Below are 21,234 nucleotides of genomic sequence, written 5' to 3'. Positions count from 1 at the left end.
CCGGTGACACACAGCAGTTCATTCTTCATCCTCATTAAACTGGCACATAAAGCTGCCACAAGTGACCCTTTATCTTCCTAAATATCCTAAAGCACAAAGTGTGTTCTCTGATCTCTGTGCACTGCCAGCAATCCCTGAGAAGGCGGTATAAAAGCATGCAATGTGGGATAGGAGGGATGTGTGGCTTTTACATAAAAATGCATAAAAATATATTAAAAAGTTGAGAAATCCCCAGAATTAACGGACTGAAGTGAGTGGCAAAATCAAGGGTCTAACATCTGTGAAGACCCCTCCTCCCCCTTCCCAATGGAGAGGGCTTTAATTGGGTAAACTTGATAAAGCAAAGTCACTGTTAACTATGTACATCATTATGGGTAGCACCGAAGATAGGTTTTACCATGTGATAACCTGTGTGGTTTAAACGAAGATTTACAGCTCTAGAAAAACAGAAAGCAAACGTACCTTATAGGTAGGACCTTTATATGCACTTGCCTCTGTATAATGATGGTGACTGGGCTGTTGGTGGGAGGTGGGATGGGTGGATGGGTGGATGGATGGATGGATGGATGGCTGTTGCCATAGCAGCTCAGAGCTGGCTACAGACGTGCACCATCACACCCCTGTGGGCTTCAAGGAGAACAAGATGAGCCTCTGCCCCAGGGAGACCTGGCACTGTAAATATCAGGGGAAAAAAAAAAATTTTTTTTGTAGTGATCTTCAATCTCTGGGTGGAAGGAGCTACAGAAATATTCTTAAGTGGTCATCTGCTAAAGAGCATTCTTGTTCTGAGTTAGGGGTGGCTGTGTTTGTAATGACAATGGATATTTTCTGCTGTTATGATACTTTGAGATATTGAATCCAGCAGAATTACTGATGAGAGAATGTAATCAAAGGCACAGATTTTAAAGAGGTAGTAAAAACTGCACCTGGTGCTTTAGGTGCACAGAAAGACAAATCAAGAGCCTTTGACTATCTGTGGCTTTAAAACTGCTAGAGACTCAAGAGAGGAAGTAACTCGAAGATACCTGCAGAATGAAAGGAAAACCTTAAAAGCCTTCTTATGTGGGGGCCTTATTTCTCAAAAGATTCATATTCTGAAGATACCCTTGATTTACAACAAGCTTCCAAACCATTGATAAATTTACTGGAAGTTGGCAGTTGAGAAATGTTGACTTTGTATAATCATTCAGCAGGGCTTTTTTTCACGGCCTGTCTCAGATTCTTCATTCTTTACAGTAAGGATTTACTTGTTATAGGTTTGCTAATATTTGGAAAGGAAGAAAAAAAACTTTTAAATTTTTATAGTAGCAAATTTTTTTTATTAGTTTTCCATCATTTCTTTCTCCTCCTAAAGGGGAAAGGGAAAACAGTTTCACAATGAGTTCGGTTTAAGCAAATAACACCAAAGGAATTGTTTATGCATATGGTATTCAGGATGGGTAAATCTATTTCAAAGCTAGATGTCTCACTGTCTGCTCTCATTATTTTAGGCATAACTGTTTCACAGCATTGCCTTTGAAGAGCAGAGGTAGACCCCTGGCATTTCATAAAGTTTGACAGAAGAGCCTGTGACTGCTCTCGTCTTGACGTGTGGTTATTCCCTGAATATGTGTGATGCTGACATTGCCATCAGAGGGTCTGTGTTTATCCTGCCATGATTTTACTGTCTAAACTGACTGGCTAGAAAGGTCAAGGGTAGTTTAACCTAGATGGCCATTGAAAATGACCCAGGCTGTTTCTTTGCCTTTTGCCCTCATCTCATTGCTTAAGATCCTGTACTTTGAGCAGTATTTCTCTTGTCGTTACACCATGTAAGAGGAAATAAATCACAGTTGCACTCTGTGGGAACGTGCGATGCCAATAGAGGTTAAAAATCCACATGGGGGGGGGGGGGGGGGGAAGGGGGACAATATGCAGAAATCATGAACGTAACCATCTTTCTGATCTATGCTTGAGTCCACAGACTATGCTTTAGTATGGCTTCTCTTTTTCATTTTCACCCTGTATGTCCACAGTGATTCAGCTGAAATAAGTGGAAATATCTGGGGTAAAACTGGTGTGAGCAGGACCATTCAAATCCAGTATTGTTTACTGGACTTAACTGTTTCAGAAAAGTCACATTGGCAAGGAGTAATGAAGAATTTAGGGGTCTGTCTCATACATTCCAGTATGATGTAGGCTTTAGAGTGTTTTTACTTATGCAGGTCTGAGATAAATGGGGCTCACTTCACCCCAGAAATGTCACACTTGTGGTCAGGTCTCTCCCTGCCCTGTCATAGTCTCTTACCCAAATACTAAATGATAAGAGGAGACCTAGAAGATGTAAGAAAGCTTTCTGAGATAGATGTAATCCTGGTAAAAATGCACTGAGCACTTGACCAAACTTTTCATTTCTCATCTTGACCAGCTGTTTTTGGCACCAAGACCCTACCCAAGGGTCCTTGCAAGAAGTTATAAAATTCTGCCTTACTTTAATGACTTTCCACTGTTCTCACAGTACAGCAGTAACAGTCACATATGACGTGTGCCTTGGGGATCTCTGGTTATTGTTGTTACATGATGCATACTCTGATTTCTCTTGGTTTTCCACACCAGGATGAGGAGGAGATGGAGGAAGCCACCAATCAAAAACTCGCCCTGCAAAAGGCCAAGGAAGTGGCAGAAGTCAGCCCCATGTCTGCAGCTAACATTTCCATAGCTGCGTAAGCATTGTTTTATTATTTGGGAACTTTATAATTTTGTTTCTGGTCTTCAGTGTCAGTTTATGTCTGTTCAAGTGGAGCATCCCATAGTACTCTGTGAGCCCTTTTATACCATCTCTGTTACTGGCAGGGCTTTAGGTTGACTGAATACTTCAGCGCTGATTGCTTAACCATGAATTTGATTAAGTATTTATTTTAGTTTGTTTTTCTTTGTAATGTCTCATCTTTTGCCTTGCTATAAATAACTATTTTAGAAGGATTTTTTTTAAGCTGTCCTAGGATAGATTTCACCAGGTGAAGTGTTACCATTTCACTTTGGATTTTTAATTACAAGAGGTATGTGTGCACATAATGTATTAACTATTCTTTAATGATCTCTGCTTTCAGAATTTAAGTGTAAAGGCATAGTCCTAAATATCAGACTGACAAATATGCTTAAATACTCTGCTGTTTGAAAGAGTGCTGGATTGAATAAAATCATATATGTGAACAGTCACTGGTTTGTAGCTAGAAATATCAATTTGCATTTTCAGTTGCAGGCTTTTCTGCATGAATGTGGACATATGCACAGATTCTGTGATACCAGAATCCTTAGAAAATGTTGCCTTGGGGCCCACCTTTCCATATATACTGGTCTAAACTGAAGTGAAAAAATGATACGGAGGTGGAAATACTTGTTTAGATGTTTCTGGGATCAGTGTAGAGTTCTGCCTGCATGGTATTATGGGCCTGTGTTTGAGATGTGCCCACCTTGCATGGATTTACTGAAAGGTATGTTCTTCTTAAAGGCTCATTTAGCTCTTCTGGAATTTTAGCATCAGGACTACCAGCATCAAAAAATTTTGTCGTGCATTTTACTGAGAGCTGCTGATATTTTCCAGACCCCTTTTGCAGGGGAGACCTCCAAAGCCTGGAAAAGCTAGAGCATAGAAAAAGAAATTTCCTGTTCAATTTTATTGCAAAGTATCTGAAATGCAGCAGAATCCCTGTTTGTTCCTTCAGTGTAAATCTCTTGAGACCCTTGTTACTGGGTGTTTAATCCACTTCATCAAAGACAATAGGCCAAATGGAGCCAGTTCATTATATGTGAAGGAAAATAATATTATTAATTTGACTATTTTATTCTTCTTACCATTTTACTTTGCCATTGCTGCTTTAATCAGCTCCTATTTATGCTGTGTCTGTTTGTTGGTTTTAAATATAATCCTTTTCTTACAGTGATTTCCTGTCGAGTCTTGAAAAGAAGTTAAATGAGGCTATTTGCTCTTGTTTTTTGATGAAATTCCTAGTACTGTTATTCTAAAATGCAAGATAATGAAGCATATTTTCTTCTTTTTCAATGAAAAGCATAGTGCATGTGAAGATTTCTTAGAAATCAGAAAAAAAAACCACTTCAATGGAGCTAAGATTTCACACCACTTTGTTAGTTGCTTAAAATAACCTTATTCCATGATTTTTCAATATCACAAGGCAGTTTTGTGACCACAATTGAAAGTGAGTACAAAATAGTGAATTTCTGCTTATTTTGACTCAGACTGTATCCCTGCCCGCCACATTTGTACAGGCAGGTAATTAGGCTTACAAATGAGCACATTTCCACTGCCACATCGTGCATGCTGTGTAGGAGCCATCGTCTAACAACTGTTGCATCACTTCTTGTTATCTCTGCTTTAGTGCCAGTGAGGCGCTTACAAGGCCACTTAGAAAGCTCATGGAGCTTTAGTTTGGAAAAAAAAAATGTTGTCAATAGTTAATGACTGAATGGATAATGACAGAGGAAAAGGCAAGGCAGAAGTCAGGTGTTTTCTGACAGAAATAGGTGTGTGGATGGATTGCTGGCTCATGAGCCAAATATATTTAATGAATGCATGCCAAAGCAATTTGTTTAACCATAAATACATCCATAGTAAACTCCAAAGAGGCTCAGCAGCTGCAGCTTTCAGGTTAGCAGCACCTACTCCTTACATTTCTCTATCCAGTACATTAGGGCTAATGACAGGGACCCATGGCTGGCAGCCAAATGTACCTCGTTACTTTATTTCTTATACTCTTAAACTACACAGTGGTCCTTCAGATGGAGCAGATGCCATGTTGATGGCAAGACTTGTCAGATCAAGCCTCTAAGGCAATTCAGAGCTGGACATGGCAAGCATGGAAAAAGTCCGGTCATGCTTGGAAACAGGATTTCTGACATAGGGAAATATCACCACAAAAAGCAAACACCTGTAGGGCTTGGATACCCTTAAGTGAGTGATGAGCAGAGGCTGGGAAAAACTGTGACTGAGCTACCAAGGGCCTGCTGCAAAGGTGGGTCTACCCTATCAGTTTATATTTTTATTTTCTCCTAAGGAATATTTTTTAGTTTTATGGCTTGATCTTTTTTCATAACATATGAAAATTAATTTTTATAACATCAGGATCAATGTTCTGACAACATCAATTTTTCTCTACCTGCATCAGTCAAAACAAGTCTCTCGGGTGTTGGCAGAGGGCACCGTGACTTGTATTTCCTTAGTCATGATGTTCATGTTCCCAGCAAGTTTGTCCACCTCCCACAGAGGGGATAAAGCTGTCCGGGGGCTCAGTCTGGTGAAAAGCCCTATCGGGTCCTCTGCTGTTTCACTGACAAAGTGCTGTTCATGCTCTTTTGCTTCTTCCCCTTGTCAGTCCTATGTCAAGGACTGAGAGGTGTATCTTCCCCCCAGCCTCCTTCCAGGCCGTTCCATACTCTGTAGTGTGGTATCCGCTCCTCCACCTCTGGCATTTTTCCTGTGCTAATACAGCGTGCACTTGGGATTTGTATGCTCCTGCCTCTGCAGTTTATCTGCAGCAGTTCTTCTGCTCGCCTCTGTCATTCAGGCTTCTCTTCCAGGAAATATTCAATTTATTGCATCAGTTGCAAAATGCAATTTCCTAGGCATAAGAAACTAGTTGCTTATTTAGTGTGTCAGCCTGCTTGGAGGGTCCGAAGAGGCACCTTCACCTTTACACATGCAGTCGGCTGCTGAGTGAAGCCACAAATTGTTTTGTGGTTGATAGATGGTGAAGTGCTACAGTGTCATGAGAATCTGTTTAATAAATACTCATTATTACAGTGGTGTCAAGATACCATCTATCTTGCAACTGACTCAGAGTGCTTTATCACAATATTCTACCTGTATGTGGTTTGTAGCTCCTACTTCATCAGTCTCCCAGGATTTCTATGGTTTGTCTTTTGTTCCACCAAAGGGACTTAACAAACAGATTTCTCTGACCACAGTTTGTTTTTTCACCTGGTGAACTCTACCCTGAATGGGCATTTTTGTTTTGTGGTTTTTCAGGATTAAAAGCTAGGATGGTATGTTGTTTTTTGTCATTGATGCGATGTTTGATTTAAAACAGAATATATGTTTAACATGTGTTATTGCATTTTTAATTTGAGCCCATTGTTTCGTTCTTATTTTTGTGATTTTTTTTTTTTGTTGTTGTTTGTTTGTTTTCTGTTTAGCATTTTCCTTGCTTTGTTGTTTCTGGAGGTGAGTTTTTGGGTTTGTTCAGTTTGCCCAGCATTGTCTTTAAGACCCTCTGTTTCGTACAACATTTAAACCACTCAGCCTCTTGAACTGAGCAACTGTACAGACTGATGGGTCTTTAGAGCAAACCATTGGTGCAGCTTCCTTGGCGGTCAGAACGGAGGAGGGGGGACAAGATGGAAATTATGCAGGCGGTGGATGTACAAAGCACTTGGTGATGCTGTTGTAAAGGTGCCCGTGGAAGGGAGAGATGTCAGGCTCATTCCCGGGTGTCAGACAAAGACCCCAATGCAAACATGGTTTTATTTTCTGTATTTGCCTAAGTTGAAGCCTGAACTCCCCACGTTTGAGTTCCTCCTCCACCCTTCCTGTTCCAGAGATGCACCAATGGCACGTACAAAAGGGGCTGCAACGAGCACACCCAGCCCAGCGTGGGCCAGCAGACCAGCCGGAGAGGACACGGGCTGTGGCTCCCCTAGCACCCAGAGCCCTTGTGTTTTCCAGTGACCTCTCTTCACCTTTTCTTAGGAAAAGTCTTAAAAATAGCAATCACAACAGCAAGCAAATGCTAAATTTGTAGGAACCTGCTAGGCAGTTATGCTGAAGTCATGCTGAATGAAACTTTCTGCATTTTGTTACTTAAGGTTTTGGGTTTTTTTAAATTCCAGGTGGTAATGGGTTACAGCTGTAGCCAAACCCAAGGAAATTATTTAAGCAGAGGTATAGGGTGTGAATTCTGAATGGGAGGAGAACTTCCCAGGTGTGGTGGATGAAACTTCATTGACAGTGGCAGAGACAGTTCATGCAATGTGGGCACCAGACCTAAACACAGTCTACAGAATGGCCCACTGCCATTTTTCACCGCTACATGTGATTCCCAGGACAACCTGCCGACCTCTAAAGACATCTGCCTCTCTCCAGGCTCTGAGTGGTTTCTGCTGGTCCCTCACGTGGTTGTTCAAAGCAGTTTAGATTTTAATTGCATGCCCACAGGTGGATACTGCCTGTTAACGTGAGCAAGTTGACTACTCATCGAAAAAGTGCCAAGAGCAAATACAGGTGGCACATCATTTCACAGTGACTTCTCAGAGTGGTCTGTCCCTTTTGTACAGGTCTGGGGATGAAGGGGGTGGAGTTGTTCTGTTTCCCCAGGACATTTTCCATCTCAGAGGTTCCATATTTTCCTTTTGCCTTGGGAATACTGTGGTCTGTTTTCAAATCCCTGTTGGGCTGTTGGTACCCAACAGGAACCAGCAAGAAGTATGCCTGAATACCCAGCCTATGAAACGTTCTGTGCTGGGTGATGTGTAGACTAGAAGAAGTGTTCTTCTTCTCTTGCTGGCTTGTGATTTCTTCCCTTTCTCTTTTCCCCTGAAGTGTGTTGATGTGTGAGGCACTGTGATTGCTCCCATTAGCTTACCTTTTTATCCTTGCTGTTGGTGTAACGGTGACTCAGCTACACCTAAAGACACTCTCTTGTACTCTGTCCCTCATGGATGGTAAGTAGCATTGAGTGAAGCTCAAGTATTTCTGTCATTTTGATTTGGAAAAGGAGGCTGTCTTTGTTTCGTGGCTTTACACCCTGCAGTTCCAGCACAAATTTAGTCAAATTTATAGTTTCAAAAAAGCAGACTCCAGCAGTGGGAGCAGAGGAGTGAACCTGGAGTGCTGCAGGACTTGTGTAATGTTGGCTGGCCAGGTTACAAGGATACTTGGCAGGATCAGAGCGTGGCCTCCATTCTGCACTGCACCAAACGAGGCAGGGATAAACAGAAAGGTTCATTCAAGCCTCCTGCCGAGAGATGTTGAGATCTGCTTTCAGCAATTAAAAACAAAATTTCCACAGGTATTACACAGTGTTGGTGCTGACTTTCAGGTAAATTAGGGCAGCCCAGTACATTCTCCTCCATCATGAGTTTTCCACTTGTTTTTCCCAAGAAATTTCTTGCCTATGCTTGAGGCATTTATGCAGTCAGGAGCTATTTCTCTGCAGGTTTTAGCTGACATCCTGGGGGTTCAGCATCCAGCCAAAGAATAAAGGGGTCCCCAGATTGAGCAACCTGGAAACAATAATTTCTTTGGCAAGCAAGCAGGGCATGCCCACCCCACTTTGACTCCTGCTCCCATTTCATTTGGCATGGTACAAATGCAGAAATACTGAAGTTTAAGTAAAATACTTTACCTGACTGTTCAGCAGATTATTTGCTCCAAGCAAAACTTTTATGATGCCTTTCATAATTTCTCTTATATTCGTTCCAGGTTTCTTGACCTCTGGATTATTGTGTTATATACTTTACCTGGGCCAACATTTCTGTTCAGAATAATCCATTAATTTTAAGTAAATGTATATTTAAAACTCTACTTCTGTCCAGAGAACATTAGATTTTAACTGTACCTTCTGGTTTGCTAGTATTGTTAACAGATTAAAACTCTCATGGAAGCAGGAGAAAAAATGCTGCAACTGAAAAGGCAAATTCAGGAGGTGAAGGGATTTTATTTTCAGTCTTTGGGAGGGTTCTTTGGATGATGTATATTTATAAAAATTATTGTTTATAACTGTGAAAAAATTAGCGCCTCAAGCCAAGATCTATCAAGATATTTAGAATCCTGTTTTTCTGTAGATTCCCTGCCAAAGGAAGAATAAACTCTTTCTCTGTAATTCAGAGATTTCTGTATTTAGAACCCCCCACGTATAATGGTGTTTACACAAATACTGGATGGAGGAGAATCTACAAAATTACTTGTGAACTGAAACAAGCTCCGTTCAATAAAGTGTAAAGCCCTGCCTCATCTGCAGCAGACCTACGGTTCTTAGACATGGTGAGCTGTGTTTGGACAGTCTGAGCTCAGGCACATCCCCATGCCTGTCAGAGGAGAGAGGTAGGTGCCTCTGAAGAGCAAATCTGAGGCAGGGACAGAGGAGAAGCAGCCTTGAGCCAGGCCCAGGGTCCTAACTGCAGCCCATGCTCTTCGCTATGCTGACTTCTTCCTCGTACACAGGGCCAGAGCAGGAGTAGCATCCTGCTCCCCCTTGGAAACTATTTGCAGCACAGCTGTAAAAGCAATCACCACCTGTTTCTACAAAGACCTCTACCCTGAGGTCCTACAGATGACTTCTGTGGAGGACTTGTTTTGTGTGAGTATAGCATATGGAGGCATAAAGTCCTAATATCATCATGTGGCTTTTGGTTCACCTTTTAATTTTTTTCCCTTTTGGTTCCATTTTTGATTCTTTGGTTGTTTCCTTGTTAACTAGAAGGTGGTGTGTCTGTGGCTTCCACACTTTCTGAAGCTTGCCTGGTCTCCTACCAAGATGCACGCTGCAGTCTGCATTCGATAGGACACAGTCTGTATGAGTCTCTTCCCGATGTCTTTTATGGGTTCTCTTCTCTTCTTTTTTTTTTTTTTTTTTTCTTTTCTCACTTTTTGTTTTCTTTGTTTGTTTTGTTTTTGCATGTGCAGTTTTGTAAAGCAAACTCGAGGTACTGTATCTCGCAGCTCGTCAGTCTCCAGCGTAAATTCACCGTGAGTTGCTCTCTGTTACAATATTCAGTAAATGGAATTATGATATATATCTCTATATTTATAAACCTCCCTCTTTCCCCTTCTCCTGACGCCTTCACTCCCACCCTTGTTTTTTCCAAAAATCATTTCCATCATTGTGGAAAGCCTCCAGACCAACATATGGTGGAAGGACTGGAAGGTGTACGACATTGCCATATAATGCTTGTGATTTGATCGTGAGCAACTCTGTAGTGTTTCATACATTGACTGTGATTTTTTTTTTCCCCCCTTCTTTCATTTTTCTCCTATCCTCTTAATTATATTTTCCTTTGTTCCTTCCTTAACAATTTTCCCTCTTCTCCTGTCTGCCCTCATTTGATGGTTCGTCTTGTTCTCACTTGTATTTTTGTTTTCTGTGTTTATTATGCACTGGGCTGATGGCTTTGATGTTCCACCAGTGTTTGCACTTATGGTTCAATAGGAGAACAGGGGCCCACCACGAGTGCACTCTTTAAATGAAAGCTGAAGGAGGACTTTAAAAGAAACTTCTGGAAATGGGGCCCAAGTGAGACCAAATTGGAAAACTGCATAAACATCCTTGGGAAACTTACGCTTATGAGAGCGCTAGTTATGCCTGTGCTCTCTAACCTTCTCAAGCTGGGGCTTAAAGCTACAGATACTGTAAAAATGAGGCACTCGGCAAGCTCCTATGTACCTGTGGTTGAGCGAACACAGTGGTAGAGCTTCCATTCACTCCACGCACTTCCTAACAAACAAATCTTGCTGGCTTTGCTGTGAGTCACAGCTGTGCTTTGACACAGATGCAGGTTTGTAGAAAATACCACTGTTCCCTGCTGACTAATACAACAAAACTTGTCATCAGCTTCTCATCAACCCATCTTAGTGTCTTTGCTTTGGGTTATACTTTACCGTTTGACGTTATCTTTCTTCTTTAATGCTTTTGGAGAGACAAGTAAGTGCAATTCAAACACAATGGGTTTGTCGTTACATGCACCATAGCAGGTACCAAAGGCACGGTGAAACAAAGGAGGTTTTCCACCAGCTTCCTGACATCTTCCTTTTTCTCTGGGTGTTTTGGGGGTCCTTGACATGTTTGTATTAAAAATATGCTGATACAATGTGTAAGTTTAGCTTTTGTGACCAGGATTGAACTTTTGCAACTAGCAAAACTAGGTGTGAGATGTCTGTGATAAGGTCTGAGATCTCACAGAGATGGGACAGTGGAAATTAGGTGAATAAAGTAGACCAAGGCAGCTTTTGGCTCATATCTTCCAAGGCATTTCCTGGCTGCTGGGACTCTTGACAGGCAGAAAGGTGCAGAGGGAGGTCTGATGCCCTTTGGGTCTCTCTCACCTTGCCTTACCCTGGCAGGAGGGAGGGGAAGGTTGAAGGTGTTCATGGAGGAGAGGTGCTGCCGAGCTGCCTTCTCCTCAACACTTGAATTTCCTCCAGTAGAAGTTACACTAAACCCCTCTGAGGCAATATTTGCACAATTAGGAATAAAGCCTTGAAAGAATGAAGAATTTGTCCCCTTTTCCAAACTTCCAGAGACAGAGCTGAATTTTTAAAAGGATGAAAGCAAACTGTAGGTATTAAAATCCTCCTTGGAAGGAGGATTTGCCTCCTTTTGGAAACATTTGCCATTTAGGTTGGTTGCTAACTCCCCAGCAGCAATAGAGACAGTATAATAGAGGCTTCTTTTGCTGATATGACTCACATCTGTTCTCTGAACAGGATACATTTTTACTGCAGAAAGCTGTAACTGAGGTTTATCATCCTCTTTAACATTTCTATGCACTGTCTGGGCAGTAATTTGTAATTTCCTATGCAAACCTGGGCTGTTTTTGACAGATGAGCTGAGCGTGCATTTTCTTTTCTGTGGGTATCTAGAGAGCATTTCCCCAGCAAAACTCCTGGTTTTGATTAACTAAATGACTGTACCCCATAACAGTGTGCAATGTATAAAAGTACCAACCATCAGAGAGCATCGGTAGAGCCCCCCTGAAGTGTAGAGACATCTGAAGGTATTATTGACACAGTATGAATGTCACGGTTAGAAATGTAATTTTTATTTTAAATTCAAATAGATAAACTGGAACAACTCCTCTTAGGGCCATACAGGTGCTGTGGACTCTCATTCCCTTGGTGAATATTAATATAGGTTCAGGATGCTTTTATATCACACTTTCTCTACCCACTGTGAGTGCTATTGCTGTAATTATGCTGAATAGATAAGTGGTCTAATTTTTGTGCACAGATGAAAGTTGAACAGTAATCTACTAATCAAAAAGAGCTTTTAAAAGGTGCAAAAAAATCACTGTTCATTTTTCTCCCTTAAGTTGCTCAAACAGCAGAAAATACCATGTACTTTTAATACCAGTAAGAACCAGGATCTGCAAAACTATGGTCATCTGTTCTGAAAGAACAAAACTTGTTCAAAAATTTTTTAGATACAGAGGGTTGGGTTTTTCCTATGTTCATTCTTTGATTATTAAAACCAAAATAAAATCTAAGTTGGTAAGAAACTAAAGACAAAATACTGGAGCTAGTTTCTTAAAAAAAAAAATAAAATCAAGGTGAGTCATTTTCTTGTGCTAATTCCAGCCTTTCACGATATAACAAATTTATGATACAAGCAATGCAAGCAGTAGGAAATACATTTTTAATTCACTGAAGAGAGGTAATTAAATACAGATATGCTCTATTTATTTAAGTAGATCAGCGTTTCTCTAAAATACATACTGAAATTGTTAATTAATTTATATGTACATAGGTGATGACACACAGCTAAGTGAATAATTATGTTGTGTTTTTCCAATAGTATATGTTTAAGTTATGGGGTGTTGAATTTTCATGTGAATCCGTATATTGCAATGGCTGATAAAATCCAGAACAGTGAGTTTAGTAACTTGAGGTTTTCTTTGTATTGCTATTGTTTATTTCTAATAGGATCCAGAGGTGTCAGTCATTGCTTGGACATGAAAAATGGCAGGTTCTTAAGGCATTTTCTAGAGTGGTAAAGAAAGCAAAAGCCAGTGTTTCACAAGATGGGGATCTTTTTTCCAGAAGTGCTGAACACCTGCACCTGCCACAGATTCTTTTTTTCCGGAACAAAACTTGGTTTTCTTAGAGCAGCTCTTTCTTTTCCACCCCAAGCATCACAGCATGTCTCTGCTGCATCCATCCAGCTGCAGACAAGCTGATAGCATACAGAAGGAAATGAAAAAGCTTAAATATCTTCTACCAGGATGAATTTGTCATTTGCCATCCAAGAACCCAAATTGTTCTTGATCTCTATCACTTGCTTTTGTATATTCACTGTCTGGGCCATCTGCTTTTATTTCCATCCTTATAGTGCAAAGCAGGGGGCTGTGACTTCATTCCCTGGTGTGTGTTGTCTTGTTTTTCATCACAACCCTGGAGCTCACGGTGGGACTTTGGCCATAACAGCCTGGTCTGGGCCATTGCAGTGTATTTGACAAAATGTATTCTGGAGAGCGTGACTTGAAGACTTCAGAGGAAAAAAATAATTTAAACTAAATGTAAATTGACTGTATTTTCGGAGAACTTAATGGTTCCACATATTTAACCTCAGTGTGTTTTTTGTTAAATCAAGCCGTAGCGATGTGGCTTTTAACTTTCACATTTTTGTTTTGCTTTTAATTCTCTCACCCTGTTATTTATTACCAAGGATGCAATTATTTACTCACAACTCATAACTGAAATACCAAACAAGTCTTGAGGTCTGAAAAGGGATCTTGTGACTAACGATAGCAATATCACTTGAGACAGAATAAGTATTTTCTGGCATTTTCATAAGATGGGAATGTGCATAAAGCTAAGCCTCATATTTAGACTTCTAGGATTAGTATGTGATGCACTTTTAACAAAAACAATTAGAAAATTGTTAGAGCAATAGGGAGCAGCGTGCAGGATGCTGAGTTATGGTTGAGTGAAATCATTCTATTACAAAAAAAGCTGAAAGCAGTAAAACTTTTCCTATGTTACCACCAGGAGGTTTTGGCTTGGCTGAACTTTGCATCAGTTCAGAGCTGCAGAAAACCAAGTGGTGCAGCTGTCTTCAAACTCTAAGCAGCAGCAGTATATAATGGTTTCTGCTGCTCTTAGGAAATTGTGGCCATGGACACCTCATGGGAGTGGTAGCAAAGCACAAGTTCTTTTGTTTTGTTTTGTTTTGATACACACCTTGGAAACTTTCTGGCTCTATGTTGGCGAAAGGCACCAAGCCAAAGGGCTTGCAGGTGCTGAGCTGTGCATGCCCAGTGCTCAGCAGCTCCCGAAAGACCTGCAGTGGTGCTCGTCTCCGTCCCGTCTGGCATCTCAGCTTCTTCCTCCTGCTGAGACCAGTTACCTGTGGTCAGCAGGTCCTGTATCTGCAGTTCTCCAAATTGTCTAAAAGAGCAGGAAAAGGGAGTAGAAATTCAATCTGAGGATGATAATATTGAAAAAAATCAAAATGTTGCGTTTAATGAACTTTCTTGATCTAATGAGTTGATATCTATGATGGTTTGAAAGACATGTCAAATTTCAGTAGCAAGTTTCTGAACTGTAAGGGTGTGATTTACAGCCAGTATTATATTAGGCTTAGACCACGTTCAAAATTTAGAGTTTCTAGCTAAGAGACATTAGGAGAAATATGAAAGAAAATGTTTTCTTTTTGGGAAACTGCAATAGCAAAAATTCTAATATATAAAGCCAAAATCAAATTCAGGAATAATATTGGAAAAGACTGGGCAGCATTTCTGCAACAGTCCTTGGTAATGGTGTTCCCGTGATGCACCATCTTAGTGGGAGAGCACAGTGCATCTCCCGAGAGAGCTCAGGCAGGAGATGTGGCTCATAAAGAAAACGTGCTGAAGCATCCAGGTGGCAACTCCTGGGGTCACTGGCAAAGAAAATTTAGACACGAGTGGTGAGTTCATCTGAAAGAAAATTGTTTTATCAAACTAAGCAGAGACAAAACATTCTGCTTTGTGCATGCCTATCCCAAATGCTTCGTTGTATTTTTCAAGTGGAAAATTGAAACATGGAGAGAGCTTCTCCAAGTTATGAACAGTAAATAGGATTTTAGTGGAAGGGTTTTTTGCATTATATTTTTTGTTGAAATTGTTTTTTAACAAGAAATTCCCTTTCATCTGCAATCTGAGCATATCCTTTCATACCCACGATCTAATATGTTGGTATTTTTATCATCATATTGTGATGTTCACAGTCAGCTTTCATTCATTATTTACTGAAGCAAAGTTTTTAAGGATTGCATTTATGTAGCTGATTAAACCAGTAGTTCTGGGAAGCAAAGTGCCATTAACTGAAGCTGTGTTGTTTTAAAAGGTTACGATAACAAAATCTTTAATCATCAAGAAATACTCTAAGAATAGAATATGACTAAAAATATGTTTTCCTTTCTTGAACAATCTACATAGTGACTGGTTGAATTTTTTATTTATACCAGTATTAGTCACTGATTCATTAATATTAATTTTATTTGATTCTACATGAATTGTATGATTTCCTTCCTAGCCACAGGCAGGAGTTGTTTGACTGCTGGCTTCTTAATCCAAGCAAAACTAGTGGAGCTACGCAGAGAAGTATATTAGCAGTAATATCTACGACAACATTTAAAGCCTAGAGGACCTGAAGAATGAGTATATTGCCAGTCCTCAAAGAGTTTGAAATAATTCTGTTGACAGAAAATAGAGATGGGAAGTAATTGTAAAGAAAGTGAATTAATGTTAATCTTTGTCTGTAAATCAGAAGTGATTATTGCAATTTTCTTAATGGATTCAGAAGGATTTTTAGAAGCAAACAGTGAACAGGATTTCAGATAAGGAGTTGGCTTCATAAATAGATAATTTTCTCTTGTGGAAAAAATATTTGTTATCATAAAAGCTCATTTTTTATCAGTTTGGACAAGTCCTGCTGTGCTGCAGCATACTATGCTTGTGCTGTAGATGGTTTATGTCTGCCCCAATTCATGCAGCCCTCAGTAATTAACTGGACCAAACACTGAAGGAAGCAGAGGAAATTATTTTGCCCTGTTTTTCCGTCTCTTCTGCACTTCATAATTGTGTACATAGGCACCGTATCCTCTTAGGCAGGCAGTTGTAATGAAACTGTGTTTTCTTTTATGGTGACATTCCTGTTGTGCCATAAAAAACTTCAAAAGCTCTCTTCTGCAAAAAAAGTACAGCAGAAAAACAGGAGAGGAGAAGCTGTCCCATATGTCCATGTTTATTTGCTGTGGAAACCTGTAGAAAGTGAGAGTCAGATAAATTTAATTGGACAAGCAGACGACACCTTCCCTCCCATTGCTGCCACTTGCGCTCTGAAAACCCTAAAGTTCCAGAGGGACCAACCTGCTCAGTTATTTTGCTTCCACTTCCCTGCAGCAGACTTTATGCACACTGACACGGGCTCCTGATGTTCTTGACTGGTTTGAATATGATAATGAGCTTGCAGGCAGGCTTCACATTTTCCTGATTGTGTTTTTATTGTGCTTCATATATTTTCTGATATTTATTTGTGGGGGGAGCGTTTGTCTTTTCATGTAGAAAGAAGAGAGGATGCAGTTGTTACTTCTGAAACTCTGCTCTTTGACATGTTAGTAACCAAAACCAATGGGTGGCTGTGTGTTGTAGTCTTTTGGCAATCACATCTGCTACTTTTGTCAATGTTAAGGGTGCATCTCATTTCTAGATGCTGAGAAATTTTGACTCTGTAATGTCAGTGTCTGAAGGAAGGGATTTTAGCAAAATAGGCCTAGTTAATGTATGTGTTACCTGGTTTCTCCAGGCTCTCAGTGGTGTATGTACCTGACGGCACCTTTCAGTCAGCCATGAGTGAAGTTCGGTGGAAGCTTTAGCACCTCAGAGATAATTTAAAGGCTGATTTATGTTCTTAGTGAAACTGAAACACAACTACAAAAGCCCTCCTGAAGTGATACATCTTGTGTCGGAGCTAGCAGGTTCTGAGTGTCTCCCCTGTGCTGTGTGATGAGTACCAGCCCTGCATCCTCAACCTTCCTCCTCACCCCATCCAGTGTGATTTAGGAGGTTTTCTTTATATCTTGGCTTTGATGGGCCCAGTGCAGGCACTGTTGGAGATGCTGTGTCCATGAAAGTTGCCTGGTGATCTATTGCATGTTTTACTTTGGAGAGTCTCTGCAGGGAGGCTGGGGTTTTGCCTCCCACCCCTGTATGGTGCCTGTCCCGTGGAAATGGAGCACAGGATGGTGCATGGGGAGTAGGCGGTTGTGTTCTTCTCTGTGCTTTTGGTTTGTAGATAAATTGAAAGTTTCAGTCAGTGTAAGGGCAGCTTCCCAACTTTGTCTCATTATTACTAGTTATTGCTTCAGTGTTGACAGCATGCTCTGGCTGTTTAAAGCACAAAACAGAAACTGGTCCCTGCCCTGAGGACTTTCATTATGAAGTGAGAAATGTCTCCTAAGAAGAGATGCTTTTGGCCTGCACTGAGGCAGCACTCGTCACTTAGACACATACATACACATCCCTGAGCTGTCGTTTCCCTGACCTGTGTGCTAAAGAGAAGGTTCATTTTTGTCGCCCAGTTAGGTTTAGCAGAGCTAGATCTGGAGCACAGCATCCCAGAGGATGCACAGGACATCCTAAGATGTCCATCCCAGGCAACTCCATCCCTCTGTGCCCATCTCTGCTGACTGTGGAGAGCTGCAAATGCAATTCATATGGCTTCTTGTGGGAAATCCTTGTATGGGGTGGCAGGCTTGGGCAGTCAGAGGCTTTGCATGTTACTCATTAATTCCTTCTAAATCCAAGTAAATCTGCTGATGAGTGATAGCGTTTCAATCATGATTTCATAATGTTGAACCAAAAAGAAATGGCAAGTTATTGCCTGCTATGTTGAGACTGTTCATCCTTGTGCCAGGGGTCACTAGGAGAGCTTTGAGGAGTGCTGTCTCATAATGAGGAGCCTGCTCTCCCTTTGATGTGGAATATTTGGTGAAAGGGGCTCTAAGCAATGTCCCCAGTACATTCTGGTATCCTTTGCATTTAGAACTGTGATTTTTGTCACCTGTTCTTCTGCTGCGGTGTAAATGGGACACTCAGCTGCTGAACAATTAGTCCAGAACGTGCCTCTTGGAAACGTGGGATGTACATTTTTACTTCTGGTGCTTAACTGTGCTCATTCTGATTTCTGGATTAAATCAGATTCCTTCACATCTACCTGGGTGCCCTCATCCCATCTGCAGCGAACGTTTAAGTAGGTTTTTGCCTCTTTAGCAGAACCAGGCAGCAGCACCCTCTGTAAAGAACCGATCCCCCAGCAGAGCTCAGAGAAGCAAAGCCTTTCCGACAGCTCCTTCCCCCAGGGTCTGCGCATGGCAACAGACCCTGACAGTCCAAATCAGCACATACACACGCAATAGCTGCTTGCTTCTACTGTCAAGGGAGCCCAGAAAGTACGTAAGGAAAATGCGTCTTCCTCCCCTGTGGGCTGTGTGGTAAGTGTTGAAGGTCGGTGAGCACCACACAGCCCCTCTGGCTTCAGAGATCAGACTAATGTGTGGCAAATGAGTCACAGAATACCAGGTTGGAAGGGACTGCAAGGATCATGTGGTCCAACCTTTGTGGCAAAAGCACGGTCTAGGCAAGATGTCCCAGCACCCTGTCCAGCTGAATCTTCAAAATGTCCAGTGTTGGGGAATCTACCACTTCCCTGGGGAGATTATTCCAGTGGCTGACTGTTCTCATTGTGAACAGTTTTCCTCTTGTGTTCAATTGGAATCTCCCCAGGAGTAATTTGTCCCTGTTACCCCTCATCTTTTCCAAGTGACTCCTTGTAAAAAGGGAGTCTCCATCTTTGTAGACAGCCTTTAAATACTGGAACATGGTGATAAGGTCTTCCCTAAACCTCTTCTCAAGGCTGAACAAACCCAATTCTCTCAGCCTTTCTTCATGGCAGGCTTCCCGGTTCCTTCATCATCTTTGTGGCCCTCCTCTGGACCCTCTGCAGCCCGTCCACATCTCCTGTGTAGAGTGGGGACCAAACCTGAACACAGTATTCCAGGGGTGACCTGAGAAGCGCTGAGTAGAGTGGGATAATGACTTCTCTATCTCTGGTGGTGATGCCCTTGTTGATGCAGCCCAGCACACTGTTGGTTTTCTTTGCTGCTGCAGCTCTCTGGTCACTCATGTTGAGCTTGTTGTCCACCAGGACCCCCAGGTCCCTTCCCACATTGCTGCTCCCCAGGCAGGTAGATCCCAGCCTGTGCTGCACTGCTGGATTATGTTTTCCCAGGTGCAAGACCTTCCACTTATCCTTGTTGAACTTCATAAGGTTCTTGTTAGCCCACTCTTCCAGCCTATCCAGGTCTTCCTGCAGGGTGGCTCCATCTTCTGAGTTGTCCACTTTCCCACTGAGGACATCTGAGCAGGCTGGTGGAAGAAAAATTATTTTCCTCTCTTTGTTAGAAAAAGTTTAATTAAGGAAGAAAATGAGTGCTGACCCTCTACCAGGCTAAATCCAGAACTCCACCCAGAAATCCAGGGTTACTTTGATTTTATGCAAAAGCAGAATTTGATTTGCAATCTTTAGGAGGAAGGAAAAAATTTCTTCCCTTACTGCATTGGCAATCCATTTGCATGTGGTGATCAGAAACCAGGTGCTGTGCTGAAAAATCGAAGCATTAAGCCAACGCAAATGGAGGTATCCTCATCATAATAGATGACATAAAAGAGCAGGTCTCTCCATGGGATAAAGCTGCTCTTATCACATCTACATCTATGTATGACTCTCCCAGTCCCTGTGGTCTTTTCATAGTACATAGAGCAGTTTTCCTTTCTTACCTGTACTTTTCCAGACTGTGGTGATGCTTGGGCTGGATGGTCCATCCTCACCTCAGAAGGATGCTGTGGGTTTAGAGTAACGGTTCTGCTGTGCCATTACCTGACGGGGCAGTGCAGTGTGGAAGGTGACCCCTCTGGCCAGCTATAAGGGGAAGGGAATGGTGGCAGGGTATGCAGATTTGGATCCTCAAGGCCAGATTTCATTTCCCCTCACTCCTCCTGCCAATCTAACTTCTTGCTGCTAATTTGCCCATCCAGACATTTCAAGGTAGGGAGAAAGGTGCTGTTAATTGTGGGGAAGACTTGCAGGCTGTTTGAAAGCTCTGGCTGGGTTATATGATTTTTGTGCACAGAGACTTTAACACCTCAGACTATACTTGAGGCTTCCAAGGGGGATGGTCAACCTTTAAAAATCAGGATAACTCCTTTCCAGAGGGCTTGTTTCATGGTGCCTAACACGTATGGGTGCAAACTAACACTGATGATCCTGCTGGCTTTCACTGCTCATGTTCTCCGCCAGCCATTCTCTCTCCATTCCTATAATTTCTTTGGCTCAACCCTCTAATCCCCCGTCTCAGCTGAAAACTTCCGCTGTTGTTTTTTGGTTGCTTTTTAGGGAATTGGTGCAAAGTTGGATACTAACTTTTCACCTTCCTCCCTTCCTTAGCAAGCAGCAGAACTCCTCTAAATCCAAGTCCGTTTGGGAGCAGAGGACCAGCCAGATCCGGATGCACAATTTCCGAGCCAGCTGCGAGGCGCTGTACAATGAGCTGGATCCGGAGGAGCGGGTGCGTTATGCTACCACCCTTCACATCAGGCCAGACATGAAGACTCATTTGGATCGGCCGCTGGTGGTAGAGCCGAGGGTTGAAGGGAGGAACAACATCAGCAAGCTGAGCCCCCTGGATGTGCAAGAGGTGGAGCAGACCAAAGTCAGCTCTGCTGATGGCGCAGAAGTTCCACGAAAGCACCACCGGCATCGGGATAAGGACAAACTGGGAGAGCAAGAGAAGGGTGATTTGACCAAGGATGAGAACGGGGAATCTGGTGCCAATAATAAGGAGGAACGGCACAGGCAGCACAGGAGCCGCAGCAAGGAGGTGGAAGGGGGGAGTAAGGAAGGGAAGAGTGATCGCAACAGGGGTCAGGAAGGGGGAAAGAGACACCACCGCCGAGGGTCGGTGGAAGAAGGTGCCGAGAAGGAGCACCGCAGGCATCGGACTCACCGGCACTCTGCCGAACGGCAAGGCAAGGAAGGCAATGGGACAGTCAACGGGGCCAGGAGCGAGCGGCGTTCCCGACACCGGGGAGGGTCAAGGTCTGGGAACCGGGAAGGAGAGCCCGGGTCCAAGGGTGAGAATGGTGAAGAGCCTCACAGACGGCACAGGTTCAGGAACAGGGCGTTGTCAACGTACGATTCGGTGGAGAAGGAGAACGGGGAGAAGGAGGGAGAGGCTGGCGAGAAGGAGCACCGGAATCATCAGCCCAAGTGAGTGAGTGCTGCATGGCTGGACTTGCCCCTGGGACAGCTCAGGGGGTGTGAGACCCCAGATATATTTCAGGAAGTTAATCACTTCCCTCCCTATGGTGTTCCCTACTGTTGTCCTTGCACTCACACCAGCTCCCATCATAACCTGCAATTCCATTTTG

At 42.4% G+C, this 21,234-nt stretch overlaps 1 protein-coding gene across 12 annotated transcripts in view; it reads left to right on the top strand.

Annotated features, from left to right (window-relative positions):
* CACNA1B (calcium voltage-gated channel subunit alpha1 B) overlaps positions 1–21,234 on the top strand; it is a 309,602-nt gene that overhangs the window by 202,654 nt on the left and 85,714 nt on the right. For 9 of the 12 annotated variants that reach the window (XR_012634942.1, XM_074924009.1, XM_074924006.1 and 6 more), the window contains 3 exons: positions 2,596–2,702; positions 9,677–9,739; positions 20,252–21,073. Coding sequence is in view for 11 of the 12 variants with exons in the window: in XM_074924009.1 (XP_074780110.1) it covers positions 2,596–2,702; positions 9,677–9,739; positions 20,252–21,073 (992 nt within the window). In the remaining variant the exon portion in view is untranslated. The remainder of the gene's footprint in view (positions 1–2,595; positions 2,703–9,676; positions 9,740–20,251; positions 21,074–21,234) is intronic. The other 3 variants (XM_074924011.1, XM_074924008.1, XM_074924010.1) reach the window with 1 other exon arrangement.

The sequence above is a fragment of the Athene noctua genome, chromosome 20 (genome assembly GCF_965140245.1).
Source record: "Athene noctua chromosome 20, bAthNoc1.hap1.1, whole genome shotgun sequence".
Lineage (NCBI taxonomy): Eukaryota > Metazoa > Chordata > Aves > Strigiformes > Strigidae > Athene > Athene noctua.
This window is presented reverse-complemented; position numbering and strand designations above follow the sequence as displayed.